Consider the following 23,728-nt stretch of genomic DNA (forward strand, 5'->3'; position numbering starts at 1 on the left):
TGATTTAGGCCACCTGGATCTTGGCTCTGCCATTTTCTTTGAATTATACTTTTAATTTGTACCTTAAGGACTACTTGAAAAATTGCTCTTTTTAAAACTTTCACATAGATTTTTCAATTTAATCCTTTGTATCGATAGTATTCTAGATTATATTCTCCATAAGTGCTTCTATTACAAACATCCTATATACTAATAGGCTAATATGCAACTTGACCAAATGGCAGAACGACCAGTTGCTATGATGCACACTGACCACCAGGCAGTTGCTCAATGCAGGAGCTGCCCCCTGATGGTCAGTGTGCTTCCACAGAGGGAGCGCTGCTCAGCCAGAAGCCAGGCTCACAGACTGGCATGCACAGCGGCGGTAGTGGGAGCTTCTCCCACCTCTATGGCAGTGCTAAAAATGTCCAACTGCTGGACATCCCCCAAGAGCTCTCAGACTCTGAGAGGGTGCAGGCCGGGCTGAGAGACCTCCCTGCCCTTTCATGCACCTCTAAGCTGCAGCAAGCAGGAGGCGTGGGTTTCCCCGGCGATGGAGGAAGCCAAGCTTTCCGCATACCCTGTTGGATCCAGCCCTCCATTCAAGGCTGCAAAGTTTCAATTATAGAAGATAAATAAATCCCCCCCAAAATGGCGGCAGCCACAGAGCTGGAGAGAGCAGGAAGCTTGAGTTGTCCGCGGCAATGGAAGAAGCTAAGCTTCTACAGCCTTGGCCTGCCGTGACCTCTGCTCAAGGCTACAAAGTTTCAATTATAGAAGATAAATAAATCCCAACAAAAATGACTGCTGCCGGAGCAAGCAGTAGGCTTGCTTTGATCAAGGCTACAATGTTTCAATTATAGAAGATAATCCCAGATACCAGGGCCTCTGCTTGGGTTGCTGGGGGTCATTGTTGGCCTGCAAATCACCACAGGCCCCTTGCCTAAGCTGCCCACACCCCAAGGGAACCCGCACCCTGAACCGAGACACCCTTCAGGGCAAACCAGCTGGCCCCCATCAATGCACCAGGCCTCTATCCTATCTAATAAAAGAGTAATATGCAAATTGACCATCACTCCAACACACAAGATTGCTGGCCCCATGTGGACACAAGATAGCTGCCACAAGATGGCCAGCAGGGTAGGGTACTTGGGAGGAACCAGGCCTGCAAGGGAGAGTAGTTGTGGGCAATCAGGCCAGGAGGGGAGAGCAGTTGGGGGGGACCAGGTCTGCAAGGGAGGGCAGTTCAGGGTGATCAAGCCTGCAGGGGAGGGAAGTTGGGGGCGACTGGGCCTGCAGGGAAAGGCATTGGGGGAGACCTAGGCCAGGAGGGAAGAGCAGTTGGGAGGGACCAGGCCGACAGGAGTGGTTAGGGACAATCAGGAATTCAGGTAGGCAAGCAGTTGGGAGCCAGCTGTCCTGGGTTGAGAGAGAGCAGTTTGGACATCCCTTGAGGGATCCCAGATTGGAGAGGGTGAAGGCTGGGTTGAAGGACATCCCTCCCCGTACACGAATTTTGTGCACCAGGCCTCTAGTATGTATGTGTATATATATAAAAAAAGGAAGAAACTCCAAGGGAAATAAAAACAGGGAATTTATTGCTAGCAGATTTCCCCTAAAAGGAATTTTTGGTGCTGAAAGGAAGAGACACAAGGCAGTAATTTGAACCTCCCTGAAGAAATAAAGAGCACTGAAAAAATATATACATAAGTAAATATGAGAATATAAATTATTTTTTGTAACTATTTTTACCTACTAACTTAAAAATAACATAAAAAATTGTAAAACTGTATTTTGGGGCTTATATAAATAAATAATTTATGACAATAGTACAGAGAAGGGAGCAGGAGACAGAGATATATATTGGAACAAAGTTTTTGTTTATTATTAAAATTAAACTACCCTGTTTCCCCGGAAATAAGACAGTGTCTTATATTAATTTTTGCTCCCAAAGATGCGTTAGGTCTTATTTTCAGGGGATGTCTTATTTTCCCATGAAGAAGAATACGGTACACATTTATTGTTAAATGAAAATAAAGGAAATTTATTACCTGTATACGGTACGGTAGTACAGTAGTTGTCAACACAAACTAGACAAACTGTGAATCCTACAGTATCATGAATTTACTCATTTATTCAATGACAATCATGTCATCATCTTCTGGAACATCATCATAACAATCCAGTTCCTGAATTTCCTGGTGAACTTCTTGTGACTCCATTTCTTTCAGAATCAGTGGACCAAATCTCTCATGTTTAGCAATAGCATTCTGAGACAGAGCCTTGGGGGGAGAGGGGGCTTATTTTCAGGGGGATGCCTTATATTTCACTCAGAAGGAAACTTGTAAGTAGGTCTTATTTTTGGAGGATATTTTCGGGGAAACACGGTAGTATTAATTTGATCACTTTTAGATGTTATTGTATTTCCTAGGGCAATCACTAAAAAATAAAATGTTAAAAATACTTAGTAAAACTCAGAAAGAAACATAGTAAAAGAAACCAGGGAATTAAAATGGGTACTAAAAATACATTTCTAACAAAAAAGAAGGCAGTAACAAAAGAACAGCAACAACAAAAACTATGTGAGAGAGAGAAAACAAATAACAAAATGTCATACATAAATTCTGCCTTATTCGGACTCACATTAAAAGGCAGAAAGGATGAACAAACATGATATTTCTGTGCTGCATAATTCAAAGTCACAAATGGGTTGAAAGTGAAATGGCTGAAAAGATATACCATGCAAATAGTACCTAAGAGAGCTGGTGAGGCTATATTAATATCAGACAAGATAAACTTTAAGATAGAAATTGCTACTAGAGACAAGAACATTTTATAATAATAAAGGGTCAGTGCCTCAGGAAAACATAATAGTTACAAACACATGCACCTCAATAAACACATTCAACTCAATAAAAAAAGCAACAATAAAAAAAAATAAAGGATTCAAATAGATTTTTCTCCAAATAGGGCCCAAAAGTATTTGAAAAGGTACTTCACATCATTTATCACTAGGGCAAGGAAAACAAAGCCAAAATGAGATACCAATTCACACCCACTAGAATGACTGTAATAAAAAAGACAATAACAAGTGTTAGCATGGGGAGAAATTGGAACTTTCCTACATTGTTGGTGGGAATATAAAATGGTATAGCAACTTTGTAAAAACAGGCAGTTTCTCAAAATTTTAATCATAGAGTTACCTTATGATCCTGCAATTTCACTCATAGGTAGAAAAACCTCAAATAGTTGAAAACATGTTCACACAAAAATCTATACACTAGTGTTCAGAGCAGCACTTTTCATAATAGCTAAAAAGTGGGAACCACGTCTGTTAGCTGTCAGATGGATAAACCAAATATGGTATATCCATATAGTGGAATATTACTTAGCAATAATAGAAAGGAATGAAATACTGATACTTGCTGCAACATAGATAAATCTTGAAAACATTATGCTAAGTGAAAGAAGCATGATCCAAAGGCCAACTAGCATATATGATTCCATTATATGAAATGTCCAGGATAAACAAATTCATAGCAACAAAATAGATTAGTAGTTGCCAGGAGCTGGGAGGGAACACTAGGGAGTAACTGCTAATGGGTGCAGGGTTTCTTTCTGGATGAGGAAAATGTTCTGGAATTAAATAATGGTGATGGTTCTACAACTTAGTGATTATATTATAAACCCCTTCAAAAAGAGTGAATTTTATGGTCTCTAAGTTATTGAGGAAGGGAGGGGGGGAAGAGAGAGAGAGGGAGAGAGAGAGAAAGAGGAGAGAGAAAGAGAGAGAGAGAGGGAGGGAGGGAGGGAGGGAGGGAGGGAGGGAGGGAGGGAGGGAGGGAGAGGGAGAAACACAAATGTGAGAGACTGAGCATGCTGGCATTTCCATTTCTCCCTTGTCCCTGGCTCTCTTTACTCATCGACCATACTGGTGGGCCCTTGTAGGTACTACTTTGGACATATATTTACACAAAGACTTATACACAAACTAGAGGCCTGATGCATGAAATTTGTGCAAGTGCCTTGGCCTCTGCCCCTGCCCAACCGCCACCACGCCGGGGGCCTCTGCACCTCTGCCATGGCCCCGCCCACTGTGGCTTTGTCTGGAAGGACATCTGGTCTAATTAGCCTATTATGCTTTTACTATTATAGATGTTTATAGTAGTATTTTTCATAGTAGGTAAACAACACCATCAGCTGATTAATGGATAAACAGAAGGTGGTATATCCATACAAGGGAATAATATTTGGCCATAAAAAGGAATGGGTGAAACTTGGATGAACCTTTGAAAACATTAAGCTAATGTTAGTGAAAAAGCCAGGTACAGAGGCCACATAATGCATTATTGCATTTATATGAAACATTCAAAATAGGCAAATTTATAGAAAATTTAAGGGGGAGGGGAAAGGAGGGAGTGAATGTTGATGGTGTGATGTGGATTTCTTATTAATGATGAAAATATTTTGGAATTAGATTCTGATAATCTATGTAGAGTTTTATTAATATACTAAAAATTACTGAATTGCACACTTTAAGGTATGAGAACTGTATCTCAACAAAGCTGTTGTTAAAAAGTAAACTAGAGATGTGATTAATAAAAAATATAAAATGCGATCCATATTTATTTAAAAAACAAATATGAATATATTCATAGAAAATCATTTGGAAAGATCTATAACAAAATGTAATAGTCTTTTTCCTCTGGTGATAGAATTCTAATAGTTTTTACTTTATTATTTTCTGTATTTCAATAATTTTTATACAATTAATATGTATAATCTTATATAGTAAGATGAAATAAATTACAAAATATAGAGATTAATTTTCTGATTAGGGCTTGAGACCTTTTAGAGTATGGCTCCTTAGGGGGTGAGTATGCAATTACCTATGTGTAGGGTAATGAAGGAGGGAGTTGGTAATAGTGGAGGGCAGGCATCCTGTGTAGATCAGATAATCAAGAACTTTGCAATGAATATAAGGAAGGAAGACAGACAGCTTGAGAGGTCAGCATGTGTGTGGGAGAGACTGAATATTATAATAATATTTTGCCTTTATTGATGTTTTATAGTTTATTTGAGCTTTACTATGTCCCAGTTAGTTAATTTGGCAGACCTTGTTTTGTAGATGAGTAAACTGAGATAGAGTAGGTTAAGTGATTTGACCACAGTCATATGGTAGTCAGTAGTGGGGAACTCAGCTCTTTGCTTCCATGCCAGCGTTTTCCTGCTGTGCCAGGCTGCCTTTAGGGATTATAGAGTAACTGAAGGGTGTACGAGTAAGGTTTAAGGTTTTGCAGGAGTGGAAGGAGAACTGCATCAAGACCACAAGGATGGGAGTTCCAATTGGAAAGAAGGATGAATAGTCTTTCTGTGATAGGAGAGAAGTGTGTGAGGATAGCCTTTTAATTTTTTTAATCCTCACCCGAGGATATTTTTCCATTGATTTTTAGGGAGAGTGGAAGAAAGAGGAAAAGACAGAGAGAAACATCAATGTGAGAGAAAGACATTGATTGGTTGCCTCCTGCACAAGCCCTGACCAGGGCCTGGGCCGGAGAGGAGCTTGCAACCGAGGTATGTGCCTTTGACCGGAATTGAAGTCAGGACCCTTTGGTCCACATGCTGACACTCTATCCACTGAGCAAACCAGGACAGCCATTTGAAATTATCAGAAGAAAAGGCGAACTTGTGCCTTAGAGTGGGACTTTTGTTTTTGTTATGAGATCAAGGAGATGTAATGGACCTCAAAGTAGTACTTTTTTGTTAAAGTTATTCATATTTATTTAATATTAGCAATAATAATGCTCTTGTGGCCTTTCAGAAATGCAATCCTACTTTTCTTTTGTGCAGATCTATTCTTACATATAGCCGAATTGGAGGACATGTCAAGACTCTCACATTCTGCCAGGGTTCTCACTACTTGGCCATAGCGTCTGATAATGGTGCTGTCCAGCTTCTTGGAATCGAGGCATCTAAGTTGCCCAAGTCTCCTAAAATTCATCCTCTACAAAACAGGTATCTATCTTTTGTGGGTTTTTTTTTTTTTAACTGCATTTAGAGCCCTGGGGTAATTTAGCCCTCCCTCTTCAATGTAGTTTGGATCAACTGAGGATTTATTACATTGCACTTCTATTTTTAAGCACGTGAAATACAGTTGTGTTTTCAACTCAAATCTTTATCACATGTAGTTAGTTTTAGAAAACTATGTTTCATGTTTTATCTTCTGCCAATTTGTCAAAAGATTAGAAGGGCAATTTTGAACTTGCTCATCCCGATCTGGAATATATCTGAATAATCTAATTATCAGTTACATCTTATCTCTCAGTTACTAAAAGCAGAACTTTGGCTAGCTGATTTTGAGAATATGGGTGTTTTTCATTAAAGAAGACTCAAATGTCAAATGTCACTTGGCATTAAAATCTTTGAAGTTGTCGGGAACTTGGAGTGTAGCTTTTCAGATGATTAGCTTATCATTTTAAAACAAAATACTGGCTGTTTTTATTTAAGAGGTTCCTGCAGAGTAAACACTTGCCAAGTAAGATATTTAAAGATAAAGCAGGACAATTTTTCAACTGACCAGTATGTGCACACTGAGGGTTCCAAAGACAAAATAAGTTACTGCTCTCTAATGAACTACAGTGTATGGGAGGATGATTTCAATGCAGTGTGATAATGTTCCATATTACAGGGAATAAGAAAGAAGGTCTGGAAGAGATGAGACCAAGTGTAAGCTAGCCAGCTAAAGCAGGCAGGGCCGGCCGAGGTGGTGGGCCCTAAGGGGAGAAAGCAGAATGGGCAGATGCTCATAGTTAAGTGGATTATAAGTCATACCCATTGAGGTAGCTAAGGCAGAAAAAGATGTTTGTTGGATCACGTAGGTTCTTATAATTTGTTTGTATTGAAAGTGTGTTATTTTTTACACATTCATGAAACAGTTTTGGCCAACTTTTGTCTGGGATATACTATATATGACATTTAACCAAAACACTATTATTGGCCAGTTTTCTTTAAAATTGTTTCAGCAGAGGATGACTATAGCAATATACCTATTGAGTTCCATGTAAAGTAACAAAGAGCTATTGGGAAAATGTGTTGTGTGGTGACTGTGCTGGCAGGGCACACACTTTGACATGCTCAGTCTGTGCATGGATCCCTCTCAGCTACTAGTGCTTTTCGGTATGCTTATTACCGTAAACCAGTGGTCGGCAAACTGCGGGTCGTGAGCCACATGCGGCTGTTTGGCCCCTTGAGTGTGGCTCTTCCACAGAATACCACGTCCTGGGCATTAGAAGAAGTTTAAGTTTTAAAAAATTTGGCTCTCAAAAGAAATTTCAATCGTTGTATTGTTTTTTTGGCTCTGTTGACTAATGAGTTTGCTGACCACTGCCCTAAACAAACACGGACTACCTAGATTGGGAGATTGTGCCAGGATATTTAGATTTCACTATACCTGACAGTAGTGTGTTTCAAAGAAACCTTTCCATGACCCCTTTTTCTTTTTTCTTTTGTTTGTTTGGTTCATTCAATCAGATCAACTGTTATGAATTTGTGACACCTTGACACATTTTATTTGGCATTTGGACTTCCATCATCGCTTTAGAGGGAATATAGTTTGTAAGAGAATATTTGTGAATATAATTATTTATCTAAGACAGAGTGGTCAGCAAACTACAGCCTGCAGTATGGCCCATAAACAGAATGATTTCTATATTTTTAAAGAGTTGTATAAAAAACTAAACAAAAAACATGCAGTACAAATGTATGTGACTTGTAGAGTCTAAAATATTTACTATCTGGCTTCTTACAGAAAATGTTTGCTGACTGATGATCTAAGAGTGAAAACTAAATTAGTGTGTGCAAAAGCATATGTACTGATAAAGGTTTGATATTCTTTGTAGTTTAAAAATGCCTAAGCTTAAAAACCAGTTATATCCATACAATGGACTAGTACATAAAAAGGAATAAAAAGGTATCAGTGATATTTTATTACTTTTATTATCAGTAATAAAAAGTAAACTATTGACTCATGCAACAACATTGATGAATCTTAAAATCCTTTTTTGTAATGAAAGAAATCAGATGTAAAGGCTATATATTGTATGTTTCCAATTATATGGCATTCAGGGAAACATAAAATTATAAGGAGGAAAAGAGATGGGTTGAGTACAAAGAGGGTGCACAATACAGTTTTTGGGGTATGAAATTATTCTCTATGGTTCTGTGGTAGAAGATAAGTGGCTATTCATTTACTATTTAAAATAATTTTTTGCATATATATTTGCATAGGATGGCTACACACAGAACTGTGTACCACAGACAGTGAACTTTATCTTAATTTTAAAAAAATCACAATAGTATTGGGTAATAACTCAATAATACAAATATCTTGAGTCCATACTGATATAAGTAAGTGAACAAATAAATTAATATAGAAGTGACAACTCTTTCGTATATAATAATTCTAATCTATAAATTCAGAAAGAATGAAGGAAATTGAAAGTCACTATTAGAACACCACAGGCATTTCCCCTAAATATTGACTAGTCCTATATAATAAAAGCATAATATGTTAAGTGTCCAACTGATGGGTCAACTGTTTGGTCGACCACTCAACCAGTCGCTATGACATGCACTGAGCACCAGGCGGCAGGCACTCTGACTGGTAGGTTAGCTTGGACTGGGCGAGAGGGCTGGACACTCCCTGGAGCACTCCTGTGGTTCATCCCTGCTGGCTAGCCACCATTGGCTCTGATCGTCTGCCAGGCCAAGGGACCCCCACCAGTGCATGAATTACACTGGTTATAAATGGAAAAATAGCAAGGTACAGTAGAGAATCCTGGCAGACACCATCTTAGCTAAATGATCAAGGTTAACATCACCAATAAAACATACTAGTAGCAGGAACTCCCTTATATCACCGAGAAGGGCATGCCACTTTTGTGGTCTCCTTCACAATAAAGGTATAAACATAGTTTTATTTGTGAGAACACATGAGGCAAACCCAAATTGAAGGATTTTCTATAAATTAACCCACTAGTAGCCTTCTAAAAGGTCACCAAAGACATGACAATTAAATTCCACGTGGTATTTTGGTTTGGCTGCTGGAACAGTTGAAAGACACAAATAGAAAAACCAATGACACCTAATATAGTTGGCACTTTACTAATATTGTACCAATGTTAAATTCTTAGTTTTGATAAAAGTTCTATGATTTTGTGTAAGGTATTGACATAGGGAAAGCTGGGTAAAGGATATACAGGAATTCTGTGTACTGTTTTTGCATCTCTTCTGTAAGTCTAAAATAATTTTTTAAAAATGCCTCAGCTATCATTGTCCTAACGAGTCACACTATCTTTATGTTTTAACTATGATTAGAATGTACATTTATCTTAATGGAGTCCGGTACTATGTTTTCAGACTGGAAAAGGTTTGGCCTTTTGTTTTGTGTATTTTCTTTAGGATTCTAGACCCAAAGGAGGATGGCTGTGTTGTGGATATGCATCACTTCAACTCCGGGGCGCAGTCCGTTCTGGCCTATGCCACTGTGAATGGCTCTCTGGTTGGCTGGGACCTCAGGTCTTCAAGCAACGCGTGGACATTAAAGCACGATTTGAAGTCAGGCCTCATAACTTCCTTTGCTGTGGACATCCACCAGTGCTGGCTCTGCATTGGTAAGCTCACTCTCAGATCCTTGACTGAGGTTTGAATGCCATAATGTCTGGATTGCCTCCTTGTAACTTTGTTCCCATCTTATCTTTTCATAATCATTATGTTATAAGCACTTGCAATTTAATTTTTATTCATTAAAAAACAGATTGGAAAGAGTGAAATTATATATCTGAATGCATAAGACGATTTCTTTCCCCCCGCCCCTTTGTTCTTAAATGAGCCTCTTTATAATCATGACAGCAATCAGATTGGCTGGCATTCTCTTATTCTGCCAGGGAAGCAGCAGGCTTGGTGTATGAATGAGAACATTTCAGACTCTTAAATTCCAATAACCCTCAGGCAAACTACTTAAGTCCTCTAAGTCTCAGTATCCTTTGAGGGGCTGCTTTAAGGATTTATTTAATGAGGTGAAAGTAACTATTACTGTGCCTGGTGCGGAATGATTTCTTGTCTTATTCTTCCTTCCTGCCTCCTATTCCTCAAAGGTTGGAGATGTACCATGTGATCTTGCTTCTTTGACATATTGTAGTTTCACATTTTTTCCCTCCATAGAGCTTTGAACATGCTCCTTAAGAAGGTAGCACATCGATCGCGTCCCCCCCCCCCCCCCCCCCCCCCCAATTTGGTACTTTTTCAGAAGAATTGTAATCTGCTGTTTGAATTTTGGTTTTTAGATTCCCTAACTTGCATTTATGATTGTGAAACATCTACCCTTTCATTACTTTTTATAGAGTTTATATGGAATGCATTATTTTTTGCCTTTTGTGTGAATAAACTGTACAGGTACAGGAAGATGAAATGCCAGGCCTAGAAGAGTAGATATTCAACACTTAGTGTATTAGCAAATGGCAGTGGCTCTCTCTCAGGCACCCAGGCCAGCTTTGAGGGGGCAGCCATTACTGCTGTAGTCATTTGGGCCATTGTCCTGGTATAGGCCAGGGTGACAAACAGAAGGACCCCGCTGTTCTTTTCTTTTCCCACCCCCTAGTCTCTCCTGTGTCATTGGAGATCTATCCAAGAATATGTTCGGTGCCTCTGTCACAGTCAACTGCTAAGGACAGTCTTTTGGGATGGGCGGCATTGTCTGTGGGATTTGAGTTGCTGTGGGCAGATGTGCAGGAACAATTGCCAGTTTCTGCTATAACTTGACACCCATATCTGTTTTGTGGAAAAGGGCGCATGGAAATTATTGAAATCTGGGATAGCTACAAAGCTGCTCGCCATTGTGGGATTGGTAAAATGTTCATTGAATGCCAGTAAAACATCTCTGGTTATTTAAGGCTTCTGGACATTTTGAGTATCAAATTCAATTTGTATCCTCTAGTTTTCTGGGTGTTTTTTGTGTGCCTTTGGCAATTAATGACAGTGCCAGTAATTAATGAATTACTCATTTCAATTTACATTTGTTAGACACTTCTGTAGTAGTATTGTGATAAGCACTTTTATCTCTGTTCTTTAATAACTAAAGGTGGTTTGAAACTGAGAGACAGTTTCATGACAACAAAGATTTTTTCTCAGTGACTAAGTCAGCTTTAAAATATATTCATACAAAGTTAATGCTGTTTACCATTTGTATAAATGTAGCCTGATATGCTTTAATCATTAACGGTAATCTTTTGGGCATTTGTTTTTTTCTCTTTAAGGTACAAGCAGTGGTACCATGGCTTGTTGGGACATGAGGTTCCAGTTACCAATTTCCAGTCACTGCCATCCTTCCAGGGCTCGGATCAGACGCCTCTCAATGCATCCCCGTCATCAGTCCTGGGTGATAGCAGGTACATTGGAGGGTTTTCTTAGTGCTGCCAAGACTCCTGTTCTTGAGTTTTTATTTTACATATCAACAGAATACTTGATTTTGTTCTGTTTTGAAGTTCCCACCACTGATACCTCACTACCACTCATACTTATTTTAAAATAATCTCATCAGTTGCCACATCATCTTCCATTGCTGTCGCCGTTTCCCCTTCGTTTTCTTTCTCTCATATCTCATTTTTTTAAAGCTGCCACCATCTTCCTAGAAATCTTGACTCATCCTTGTTATCATTTGTTAGTGATCTGTTTCTACTGTGCTTCTTACAGGCTTCCTTTTCTTCCCTCCCATCATTGAGCATTCACGTTTTCTTGTATGAATACTTGGGCAGGTCTCTGAGACTCACTTTCCTCATCTGTAAAATATGGTTTAAAACATTTACCTAGCACCATGGTCTGCAAACTGCGGCTTGAGAGCCACATGCGGCTCTCTGGCCTCTTGTGTGTGGCTCTTCTACAAAGTACCACAGCCTGGGCAAGTCTATTTTGAAGAAGTGGTTTTAGAAGAATTTTAAGTTAAAAAATTTGGCTCTCAAAAGAAATTTCAATCGTTGACTAATGAGTTTGCCAACCACCGACCTAGCAGAATTGTAAGAGTTTGAGATGACACATATAAAGCACATAGCCTGGGACAGAAATAGTGCTTGATAAATATAGGACTTGCTATTCTAATGTTTCCTCATTGGTCCTCTTGAATCTAGGCTTTTTCTGGTCCCTTCTCATACGCTGCTGCTGTCAGTCACCATGCTGACAAATTCAGTGGTCATCACTCCTCCCGCCTCTTATTGGACTTACGTTTGGTCAGTGGATTGTTTTCTCTAAAATACTCACCCACCTGATTCCAAGGACCTCTCTCTCTGGGTTCGCCTATTCGTTGATTTGCTGGTTCCTCCTCATTGTCTGACTTTTAAATTGTGGCCTGCTGCAGGGCTCAGTCTTGGCCTCCATCTGTCTCTTTCTACACTGGTTTCCTTCTGTGATCTTATGCCATATTTAAATACCAAACCTATTCAAATTTTTATATTTGTCTATCTAAAATCTCCCCTAAGAGGTTGAATAGCCATCTTAAACTTGAATACTTGTTTCCTCTCTACCAGCTTCTTCACCACTTCCTCCAACTCAGACAAATCTGCCCATCCTGCAGTGTTCCCTCAATAAATGGCAGCTCGTTTATGCTAACTGCTCAGAAAGAAGCCTTGTGTTGTGCTTGATTCTTCTTCCTTTAAACCCCGTCAGTCCATCAGCCAATCATATATGTTCTATCTTAAGAGATATTCAGAATCTGACCCCTTTTTACTGTCTCCATCACTCTCCCTAGTCCAAACCACCATAATCTCTCGTCTCTATGCATCAATATCCTTGTAACTCCCTGCTTTTAGCCTTACCTCTTAAGACTGTCCTTTTTTCTGTTCCGTACCTTCCAGTGGCTTCTCATCCTAAGTAGCACCCGAACTCCTCCCCTGTAGCTCAAAGATTTTATGAGATCTGCCCCTACTGCCTCTCTGACCTTTATCAGTCAGAGTTCTCACAGGAAACAGATGGCATACCCAAAGTAGGAGGATTTATTTGTTTATAAAGGTGTGGGAGTAGAGGCAGTATAAAAGGACATGCAATCATGCCAGCAGATTAGCAGAGGAAGGTGGAAGAGGATGGTTACTGGAATTTGGAAGGAAGTTGAATAGGAAAGACCCCTTTGAGAGGAGTAGTGATTTGAGGTGAGGGATACAACCAGTCTGAAGTGACTAACTTTTCATCCATCCCTTTATCTCTTACTGGGGCTGTGTAGGTGTGCATTAGTGTCCTATGAAATGAGTTTTGCTGAGCCAAAATCAAAGTGGTAGTAGGGCCACATTCCCTGTGGAGTGTCTAGGGAAGGATCCATTTCCTTTTTTTGCTTTTAAAACTGTATGCCTTGGCTTGTGACTCCTCCTTCCATCCTCAAAGCTAGTGCCACCTGCCTCCCTCTTATAAGGACACTTGTGTTTGCATTTAGGGCTCACCTGGACAATTCAGGATAACCACTCATCCCTGTCTCAAGATCCTTAATCACATTGGTAGAGTCCCTTTTCCATATAAAGTAACATCCATAGGCTTGGGACTAGGGCCTGATTATTTTTGAGGTGCCACAGGCCCAAACCATCTATTGTAGAAGCCAGCAGTCATAGGATCCTGTTAGTGGTTGTGTGGGTCAACATAAGATACTCAGTCTGCTCCAGCTACACTGGCTTCCTGGTTCTTTCCTTGAATTAAAAGCACATTCCTGCTCAGGGCCTTTGCATATTTGTGGTTTGTTGTCACCATTGGCATGTAAATGCTGTGAAGCAGGGAATGATTTGAAATTGCCTTTTCATCAGTGCCTAGGACAATGACTAGCTCATAGTAAATATTGGTTCAGTCAGTATGAATGACAGCTGTGTATTATTATTCCCACTGCTCAAAACCCGTAAGGATAATGTCAGGCCTGCAATTTCCTTTTGTTGTAATATTTCTTTACCTTTTCCTCTTTCTACAAATGAGCTTCACTCAGACCAACTACTCATGCTCCCCCAAAACACAGCGATTTGTTTTTGTGTTTTTTGCTCATTCCATTTTTTTCTGCCTGCAGTGACTTACTTGTCCTTTCAGTCCTGGTGTAGACACCTACATGAGGCAACCTAGATTCTTAATCCCTGGATATGCTCTTTTCCTTTCTTGAGTTCAGGTGGAACTTTATAGTTCTTTGTATTTTTTCTACTTCTAGACTGACAAATCTTTATGATTTGACTTTCCACCCCACTTTGTTGGACTTCAGTACATATTTACTGGTAAGCTATTAACATCTCTTTGCACTCTAGTGTGACAGGGTCACAATGGTTATTTAAAAGTGCTAATGAGTATTTCTTGCAGGATGGGAAAAAATGGAAATGGGTCCAGGCTGACTTGGATTATCTACCTAGATGTGAGTGTAGAGATCTTACCTGAGTAATGGTGTGGCCTTTGTTTCCCTTAGCTGTTCAGGGAAACAATGAAGTGTCGATGTGGGACATGGAGACGGGAGACAGAAGATTCACTCTCTGGGCCAGTAGTGCACCTCCGCTTTCTGAGTTACAGGTTTGACTCCAGTTTTTGCTAATACAATCGCAGACATTTTATCAAACATGATCTGTTGGGCTTTTGGGTTATGTTTAAGTATTAGGTGGCCATTGCTGTGTGGGTGCTTTTCATTTTCTTGGGCGTTTTGGTTACTAGCTCCATAAAGTTTATAAGTTTGTGATAATCTCTTTAGAACCCCAGTACAAATCTGGGTTAAATAGGAAAAACCCAGATTGATGTTTAGATCATTTAAAAAAATGGAACATGGAACATGACTCTTTTATACACTTGTTTTTAATTATGTTGCCAAGAAAGGTAGGAAAGATTTTTTTTCTCCTGCTGATCCAAAATAGAAAATTTTAAGAAGCTGGACAGTCATTGCATTGGTTTTGTATCCTAAATAAAGAGGCATTTTAAAGTTTCAAAGGAAGACATATATAAAACATACATAATCAGTCTCTTAAAGCATGACAATTGACTTATCTCTAGAAATGGCACCATTTGTGGAATACACGGTTACCTTTTATTTGACTCGTATTTCTTTCTTTTAAGCCTTCTCCTCACAGTGTTCATGGTATCTACTGTAGTCCTGCAGATGGAAATCCTATCCTGCTGACAGCTGGCTCAGACATGAAAATAAGGTATAGTGTCTGATAAAGAACATTTTATGCAACAGTTAAAAGGGGAAGGTTAATAAAATATAGATCGATACTACAGTTAACACTGGGGTGGGGTTTATTATATACTAGGGGCCCAGTGCACAAATTTGTGCACTTTGAAGGGAACTGTGGGCCGTGAGGCTGCGGTAGGCCCAGGAGCGGGTCTTGGCCCATCCTCCTGTCATGTCCCCCTGCTGCTGGCAGCCCACTCCTGCCGGCCCGGCTTGTACCCACTGGTGGTGCGGAGTGATTGCCTCTCAGGAGCATGGGGAGGTGGTGAAGCCCTCAGGGACTGTCAGGGTCAGCAGCAGATGCTCGCACCAACTGATGTGGCCCATGCCAGCAATGGTTGCAAGCGCCAGTGGGACTGCAGTGCACTGGAGCAGAGAATTTTCTGTAACCACCAGAGGCTCGCTCTGATGCCAGCGACCAGCATCCTGCCAATGCCCACCATGGCACGCACATGTCATAGTGACTGGTTGTTCCGTTTGGTCTTGCATATTAATCTTTTATTATATAGGATTTTAGCACTACAGTATTAAAGTCATCCACATCTTGCAAGGATAGCTATTAATACTTCATTTGTAACTAATTTTATACAGTTCTAGAAAAATATCTTTTCCTAATGCAAAAGAAAATAAGTTATGCATTGACAAATGTAAGCAAATATTAATTCCTCCCCTTCTCCTTCAAAGATTATCACCATTTGTTTCCTCTTCCCTAGGTTTTGGGACTTGGCTTACCCAGAGAGGTCCTATGTTGTTGCAGGAAGTACTAGTTCTCCATCAGTGTCCTACTACAGGAAAATAATTGAAGGCACTGAAGTCGTCCAGGTAAAAGCAGTCTTTTTTCCAACTTTTGTGGGTATAAAAATGCCTTTCATAAACATTGCGTTGATTAAATGGCTTTGGTAGAGTATGACAGTATTTCTCCCAAGTATAAGAAATGTTAATTTTAAAAATAGAGAAACATTTCAAAAGTGCGCATGTAAGTATACAACTTAAAGTAAGCACTTGATAACCTGCTCAGTCCTTATCAAGTTGTCTTAAGATCATCCAGCTAGTAAGCAAGCAGCAAAGGTGAGATTCAAATCTAAATGTTGGAACTCGAAAGCTTATGTCCTAGAGTTAGACAAAAACTTCAGATGAGATAAATACCTGAAAGGGCCCGAGTAAGTGCCCAATAAATGAAAGTGTGCTTCCTTTGTGAATTTGAGCTTTAGAAATGCAGAACATCTGATGTGTTTTTACTTTTATATGCTTTTCCTTTTGATTTTTGAGAAAAGATAATAAGCACAGACTAGCTTTTTTATAATTTTTCCGTATTTGCAAGTGGGAGAAGTCTAATTGGAAACCTAGAATGTCATGTTGGACTCTTTTTACTCCTTTCCCTTTGTGTATTTGTGAAAGCATGTCTACTTCACAAAAGACATGAGCTTCAACACATAGCCCAAAAGCAAGAACACTTACAGAAGGTAGAATGTGGTATAGGCTTTTAACTTCTGGCTTTCTCCTTGACTTTTAATTATGAAACAGGAAATTCAGAATAAGCAGAAGGTAGGACCTAGTGATGACACCCCTCGGAGGGGCCCAGAGTCTCTGCCTGTGGGACATCACGATATCATCACAGATGTTGCCACGTTCCAGACAACACAGGGCTTCATTGTAACTGCTTCTAGGGATGGGATTGTTAAGGTATGGAAATGAAAACTTAGTATTTTGTATAATTTGTATAAATATACTGTAGCTTAAGAGAAAAGGTGTAAAGTGAGAATTGATTCCTTTGCTTAATTCTCAAAATCATGTCTATATTAATGTTTCATGAAAAAATAATTCCCACCCAAGGTGGTTAAAGAAGTTGTACTTGACTAGTACATTTGTGCATACCTCTGTGAGAATCAGCCAGATAGTATCTGGGATGTTTTATTGTATGTCACAGAGGTGAGAGATCTAAAATGTTAAGACTTATACAACCTCAGTGTAATTTGTATTGAAAAAGTATTGAAAAAGATGGTTATAAGCTATTGTAAACACATTTTTGCTATTAAAAATGCTATTAAAAGCAGCCAATAAATTGTATTCAAGCATCTTAAGGGTTTTCATTTGTGCTTTTAATGGTAAACCCTACCCGAAGAATACACTCTCCAGCAACATTTGTTCTAAAGAAATGGACTCGGTGTCACAAGAATCAGGGGCAGACCTAGGCCTTCCACTCAAATTTTTGGACTTTTGCTCTAATCTTTCCCTGTGTGTTTTGTAGTCTACTGTATTCATTATTTAATACTGTAGAATTGATCTTCTATCAACTCTTGAAAAATGTCTCTTAGCCATCATTACTGTTTTTTTTTATTTTTATAAACTCTACTATAAATTTATTTTTAAAAGGCCGAACTTGGCCTTTCCCTCTAAAATATACTCTTCAAGGTTGTTAATTATTGTTGCTACACATACCTGATACTCTCTCCACATTTAATTATTATCTACTTGTAGAAGGGTGTATAGTGTTCAAAATATTTAAGTTTTGAATTAATCACATGAGTCTCTCAATCTGAAAAGTTGAATAAATAATCTGAGTCTGGGGAAAATACTACTTAAGAAATGTTCCAAAAATTTAAATTGCTATAATTATGTAATATAGTTATGATAAATGACAGTTTTCAATGAATATATCTGGGTTCATGATTCAATACACTTAGTGTTCAGACAGGTGTAAACAACAAAATGATTGGAAAATCCTGCCATTCAGAAGGTCAGGAATGAAGAGAGGTACAAGATGGTGGACTAGAAATACCCCAAACTCACCTGTATATAGAGCAGATCCTCCTGAAGTACATCTGAGGGCCAATTGAACAGCTTCTCCACAACAAGTGAAAGAGACCACATAGAGAAGGTAGGAAAGACAGAGATACGGAAACCCTACCCCAACAGGGTGACTTTCAGGGAGGGTTAATACTAAGGAGTCCACATGAGCAATGATAGTATCTCTCTAAGTAGAGAGAGAGAGGGGGGGGGGGGAGGGGGAGGGAGGGAGAGAGAGAGAACCAGGACTATAATATGAAAAAATCCATTTGCTTACCCGAAGGTGCTTGCTGAACAGATGGGGAACTCTGGAATCAGAGGTACTGGTGAATGCCTTTGTTCACATTCCCCCTGTACCTAGTACCATGGGAGGGAGCTATGTCCAAGCACTCTAGCTGACTTGTAATGACTCCACAGCTACCCTAGTCCACTCGGCCAGCACCTGCTGCAGCTCTGGCCAGTGGCTGCCCAGGAGCCTTGCACCCAGACCGCCTATGCAAATATCTGCTATATCCTTGCTCAGCCAGACCTTGGAGCCCCACACCCTGGACCTCCTTAACACCCAGGGAACCACATGTCCATACAGCCCCAGCCAGCCTGTCAAAATCACTCAGCACACGTATTCTAGACAGGTTGTTCCTACCCAAGGCCACTCCTTCAAGATCAGGTGAAGAGAACTGTTTTGTCTAATTCATAATAACAAACAAAATCAAACAAAATGAAAAGACGGAAGAATATATTTCAAATGAAGGAACAAAAAAAAAAAACCAACCCAGATAAAGATCCTACATGCAACAGAGGTAAGTAATTTTCCTAATAAAGAATTTAAAGTAACAATCGTAAGGATGCTCATCAAACTTAGAAGGAACTTCAACAAAGAGCTAAAAATATCAGATCTTGTGGGAAGTGGGGGGAAAAAGAGCCAATTATACCTGAAGACTATAATAGTCGAAAAATACACTAGAGAAAATCAAAGGCAGATTAAATAATATTAAAGACAGATTAGTGACCTAAAGGACACAGTAGTGGAAATCATCAAATCACAAGAGCAAAAAGAAAAAATAAATTTAGAAAATGAGGATAGCTTAAGGGACATCTCAGATTATATCAAACGTACTCACATTTGTATTGTAGGGTATCCCAGAAGACGAGAGGGGCGAAAACTTTCCTAACCTTGGGGAAGAAAATAGATTTCCAGGTCCAGTAAGCACAGAGTTACAAACAAAATGAACCCAAAGAGAACCACACCAAAACATACTGTCACATACAAAGGAAATCCCATAAGGCTATTTATTAGCTGATTTTTTAGCAGAAGAGAGTGGCAGTATATACAAATATTTAAAATGCTAAAAGGAAGGAATCTACAACCTGGAATGCTCTACCTGAAAGGGTTGTTATTCAGAAATGAAAGAGAGAGAAAGTTTCCCAGATAAGTAAAAACTAAAGAAGTTCCTCACTCGCTTTATAAGAAATATTAAAGGGTCCTTTTTAAGTAGAAAAAGTCCATAACCAGAAATAAAAACGTATATATGAATGAGAAATTGTACAAGGAAAGCAAATATTCAGTAAAGGCAATAAATTACTTAAGGTTAAAAGACAAAAGAAAATCAACTATAATGTGTAGTTAGGGGACACAAAAAAATATAAACTATGACAGCAAAAACTGGAGGGCATTTTTAGAACGCATTCAAACTTTAACATCTTATCAACTTAAAATAAACTATATGAGCTTAATGGTAATGACAAACCAAAAACCTACAAAAGTACACAGAAAACAAAGAGAAAGGAACTCAAACATAACACTAAATAAAACCAGCAAACCACAAGGGAAGAAGGTAAAAGAAGAAAGGAATAGAAAGGAACTAAAAAATGGCAATAAGTAAATACTTAATAATTTAAGTGTAAATGGTCTAATTGTTCCAATCCAAAGATATAGAGTGGCCAAATGCATAATAAGACTTATTTATATTGTGCCTACAAGAGACTAACTATAGTTCGAAAGACACAGCCTGAAAGTGAAGGGATGGCAAAAATATATTCCATGCAAATAGAAATGAAAAGAAAACTAGGTTAGCAATACTCATATCAGACAAAATAGATTTTAAAACACTGTAAAAACAGATCAAGAAGGGCATTACATAATGATAAAATGGTCAATCTTGGAAATGTATCATTTGTAAATATTTACACATTCAACAATATTTAGATAAATATAATATTAACAGCTATAAAGGACATCGATTCAATTAAATTGATAGTAATACAATAATAGTAGAGGACTTTAATACCCCACTTACATCAATGGATAGATCATCCAGACAGAAAATCAACAAGAAAACCTTAAATGACGCATATTAGAAACGATGGGCTTAATAGGTATTTATAGAACATTTTACCCCTAACCTGCAGAATACATGTTCTTTTCAAGTGGAAATGGAACATTTTCTATGATAGATCATGCTAGGCCATAAAATAAGTCTTAATAAACTCATGAAGATAAATCATATTAACTATATATTTTATAACCAAAATGTATTGAACCTAGAATTATAAGAAGTCTGGAAAAAAACACAAACGTGAAGATTATAAAAAATGCTATTTAAACAAGAAGATCAAAGAAGAAATTTAACCCTTTGTACTCCGAACCATTCTGGACATTGGCTACCAGCTACTCAACGCTAACGGCGGAAACGTGCGTTGAATTAACTCAATTCCCCGTAATCACTAATAAACTGCAATGTCCCCTGAGAGGGGACATCCGAGTGATAATGCTAGAATTCCGATGTCCCCTGAGGGGGGACAACAGAGTGCAAAGGGTTAAAATATATACCTTAAGATAAATTAAAATGGAAATGAAAATTTCTAAAATCCCTTTTGCAGCAAAAGCAGTTTTAAGAATGAAATTTTTAGTAATACAGGCTTACCTTAAAAAACAAGGAAAATCTCAAACAATTTAACTTTACACCTAAAGGAACTAGAAAAAGAACAAAGCCCAAAGTGAGCAGAAGAAAGATTATAAAAATTAGAGTTGAAATATAATAAAAAACAAGATTAATGAAACTAAGAGCTAGTTCTTTGAAAAGATAAAATAAACCTGTATAGACAGACTTACTAAGAAAAAAATCAGAGAGGGCACAAATAAAATTAGAAATAAAGGAAGTTACAATTGACCCCAGAGAAATACAAAGAATCAAAAAAATACCATGCTAACAAATTCAACACCTAGAAGAAATGGATAAATTGCTGGAAAAATACAACCATCTGAACCTGAACAAGAGAAAAAATAGAAAATCTTAATAGTCTGAACAGACGTAACAAAAGTGAATCAGTAATTAAAAAAACACTCCAACAAACAAAAGGTTCGGGACCAGATAGTTTCACAGGTAAATTATACCAAACATTTAAAGAAAAAATACCTATACTTTTTAAACTATTCCAAAAAACTCAAGAGGAAGGAATACTTCCAAATTCTTTTTATGACAAAGATACTACAAAAAATAAAAAGAAAGTTATAGATCAGTATCCCTGATGGACATAGATACAAAAATTTTCAATAAAACATTAGCAAACTGAATTAATACATTAAAAGGATCATAGACCATGATCAAATGCATCTTACTCCAGGGCTACAAGGATGGTTCTGTATTCTAAATCAGTAAACATAATATACAACATTAACAAAACCAAGAATAAAAATGAAGGGTTAAAGTCATATGATCACCTCAATAGATAAAGAGCATTTGACAAAATTCAACATTCACTTATAATAACAATTCTTAAAGTGGCTATAGAGGGAATATACCTGTACATAAAGTTGCAAGATACAAAATTAATATTCAGAAATCTGTTGTGTGTGTGTGTAGCTATCAGAAAGAGATTAAGAAAACAATCCCATTTACAATTGTATCAAAAAGAATGAAATGCCTAGGAATACATTTAACCAAGGAGCTAAAAGACGGTACTCTGAAAAACATTGATGAAAGAAACTGTAGAAAATGCAAATTAATGGAAAGACGTACCATGCTCGTGGATTGGAAGGATTAATGTGAAAATGTCCATACTCCCCAGAGCAATCTACTGATTCAGTATGATCCCATTCAAAATACCAATGACATTTTTCACAGAAGAATAACAAATAATCCTAAAATGTATATGAAACTACGAAAAACCCTGAATTGACACAGAAAAAGAAAGGATGTTGGAAATATGCCCCCTGACTTCAAACTATAATATACTACAAGGTATAGTAATAAAAAAAAGTATGGCATAAAAACATAATAGATCAATGGAACAAAATAGAGAACACAGAAATAAGTCCATACACACATGGTTAATTAATCTATGACAAAGGAGGCAAAAATATACAATATGGAAATGACAGTCTCTTCAATAAATGGTGTTTGGGAAAACTATTCATACGTGCAAATAAAAAAAATGAATCTGGACCACTTTTTTACACCATATACAAAAATGAATTAAAAATGTATTAAAGGCTTAAGTGGAAGTCCTGAAACCATTCAACTGGAAGGAAACGGGCAGTAAACCCTTTGATATCGGCCTTAGCAACATTTTTAAGGATGTTTTCCTGGGCAAGGGCAACAAAGAATAAACAAATGGGACTACATCAAAAGGAAAAGCTTTTACACTATGCTGCATTGCCTTTGTTTCCCTTAATGTCATTTCGAGCTTCTAGCTACTGAGTTATACCTAGATTCTGCAGAGTTTGGGGAGAATTTTTTTGAGACATAAACTGTTAGGTTGAGACTGGGCTTCAACCCTGGAGCCATTAGATAACCCAGGACTGGTAACCATGGAAAATGCTGAGGGAAAAATGGACTGAGCTGATGGAAATAGAATTTTTTCCTTACCTTATCCTCCTACTATCTATTCTCCCCATTATATCTCCCTCCCCCCCCCCCCTTTTTAAAAAATATATTTTATTGATTTTTTATGAGAGGAAGAGAGAGGGATAGAGAGTTAGAAAGATCAATGAGATAGAATCATTGATCAGCTGCCTCTTACACACCCCCTACTGGGGATGTGCCCGCAACCTAGGTACATGCCCTTGACCAGAATCAAACCCGGGACCCTTCAGTCCATAGGCTGACACTCTATCCACTGAGCCAAACCAGTTTTGGCTATCCTCCCCCCTTTTTCATAGGGGTCATTTTGTTGAATTGATACTAAGTACTACAATATGATGCTATGTTGAGTTGCATCTCTTTTCAACCTCGATATTATTTTTTTCTACATGTTTGACTTACAACTCAGTGCAGACAAAATAGAAGGCATGTTCTTTATAGTCAATTAATTTATATTTTTAAAATAAAAAAAAATCACTTATTTGTGTGATTCTTGGTTTAACTAGGGTTTTATCGAATTTACACTTACTAGTATGTTTTGCAATGGTCCCCATGTAGAGGAGGTAAATCATGGACAATACTAATGTTAAAAATTTTGTTTTTAAAAGAACTTCATATTTGCAGTTATGTTTCTAATCTTTCACCTATTAATGATTAAAAAGGTGATCCGGCTTGGCCAGTGTTGTTCAGTGGTTAGAGCATCGCCCTGTGTACCAAAGGATCCTGGGTTCAATTCCTGAACAGGGACACGTACCTGGGATCCAGTTCAATCCCTGACCCCGGTCAGGGCAGCCAGTTGATGTGTCTCTCTTACACTGATGTTTTTCTCTTTCAAATAAAATGACACAAAATGCTAAAATAATCTCAATCACCAAGGAAA

The 23,728-nt window shown here is 38.2% G+C and overlaps 1 protein-coding gene across 7 annotated transcripts in view; it reads left to right on the forward strand.

The window, feature by feature from the left end:
- The window catches only part of PIK3R4 (phosphoinositide-3-kinase regulatory subunit 4), a 67,782-nt gene extending 47,408 nt beyond the window's left edge, over positions 1 to 20,374 (forward strand). For 6 of the 7 annotated variants that reach the window (XM_045579300.1, XM_036431506.2, XM_036431507.2 and 3 more), the window contains 7 exons: positions 5,830 to 5,994; positions 9,439 to 9,650; positions 11,292 to 11,423; positions 14,447 to 14,547; positions 15,082 to 15,170; positions 15,913 to 16,021; positions 16,724 to 17,289. In XM_045579300.1, coding sequence (XP_045435256.1) covers positions 5,830 to 5,994; positions 9,439 to 9,650; positions 11,292 to 11,423; positions 14,447 to 14,547; positions 15,082 to 15,170; positions 15,913 to 16,021; positions 16,724 to 16,894 — 979 coding nt within the window. In that variant the 3' untranslated portion in view covers positions 16,895 to 17,289. Of the gene's footprint in view, positions 1 to 5,829; positions 5,995 to 9,438; positions 9,651 to 11,291; positions 11,424 to 14,446; positions 14,548 to 15,081; positions 15,171 to 15,912; positions 16,022 to 16,723; positions 17,290 to 20,362 lie in introns of those variants that run through there. The other variant, XR_004986859.2, reaches the window with a different exon arrangement.
- The last annotated feature ends 3,354 nt before the right edge of the window (positions 20,375 to 23,728 follow it).

This window comes from Pipistrellus kuhlii, unplaced genomic scaffold (assembly GCF_014108245.1).
Source record: "Pipistrellus kuhlii isolate mPipKuh1 unplaced genomic scaffold, mPipKuh1.p scaffold_m20_p_11, whole genome shotgun sequence".
In the NCBI taxonomy this organism is placed as follows: Eukaryota; Metazoa; Chordata; class Mammalia; order Chiroptera; family Vespertilionidae; genus Pipistrellus; species Pipistrellus kuhlii.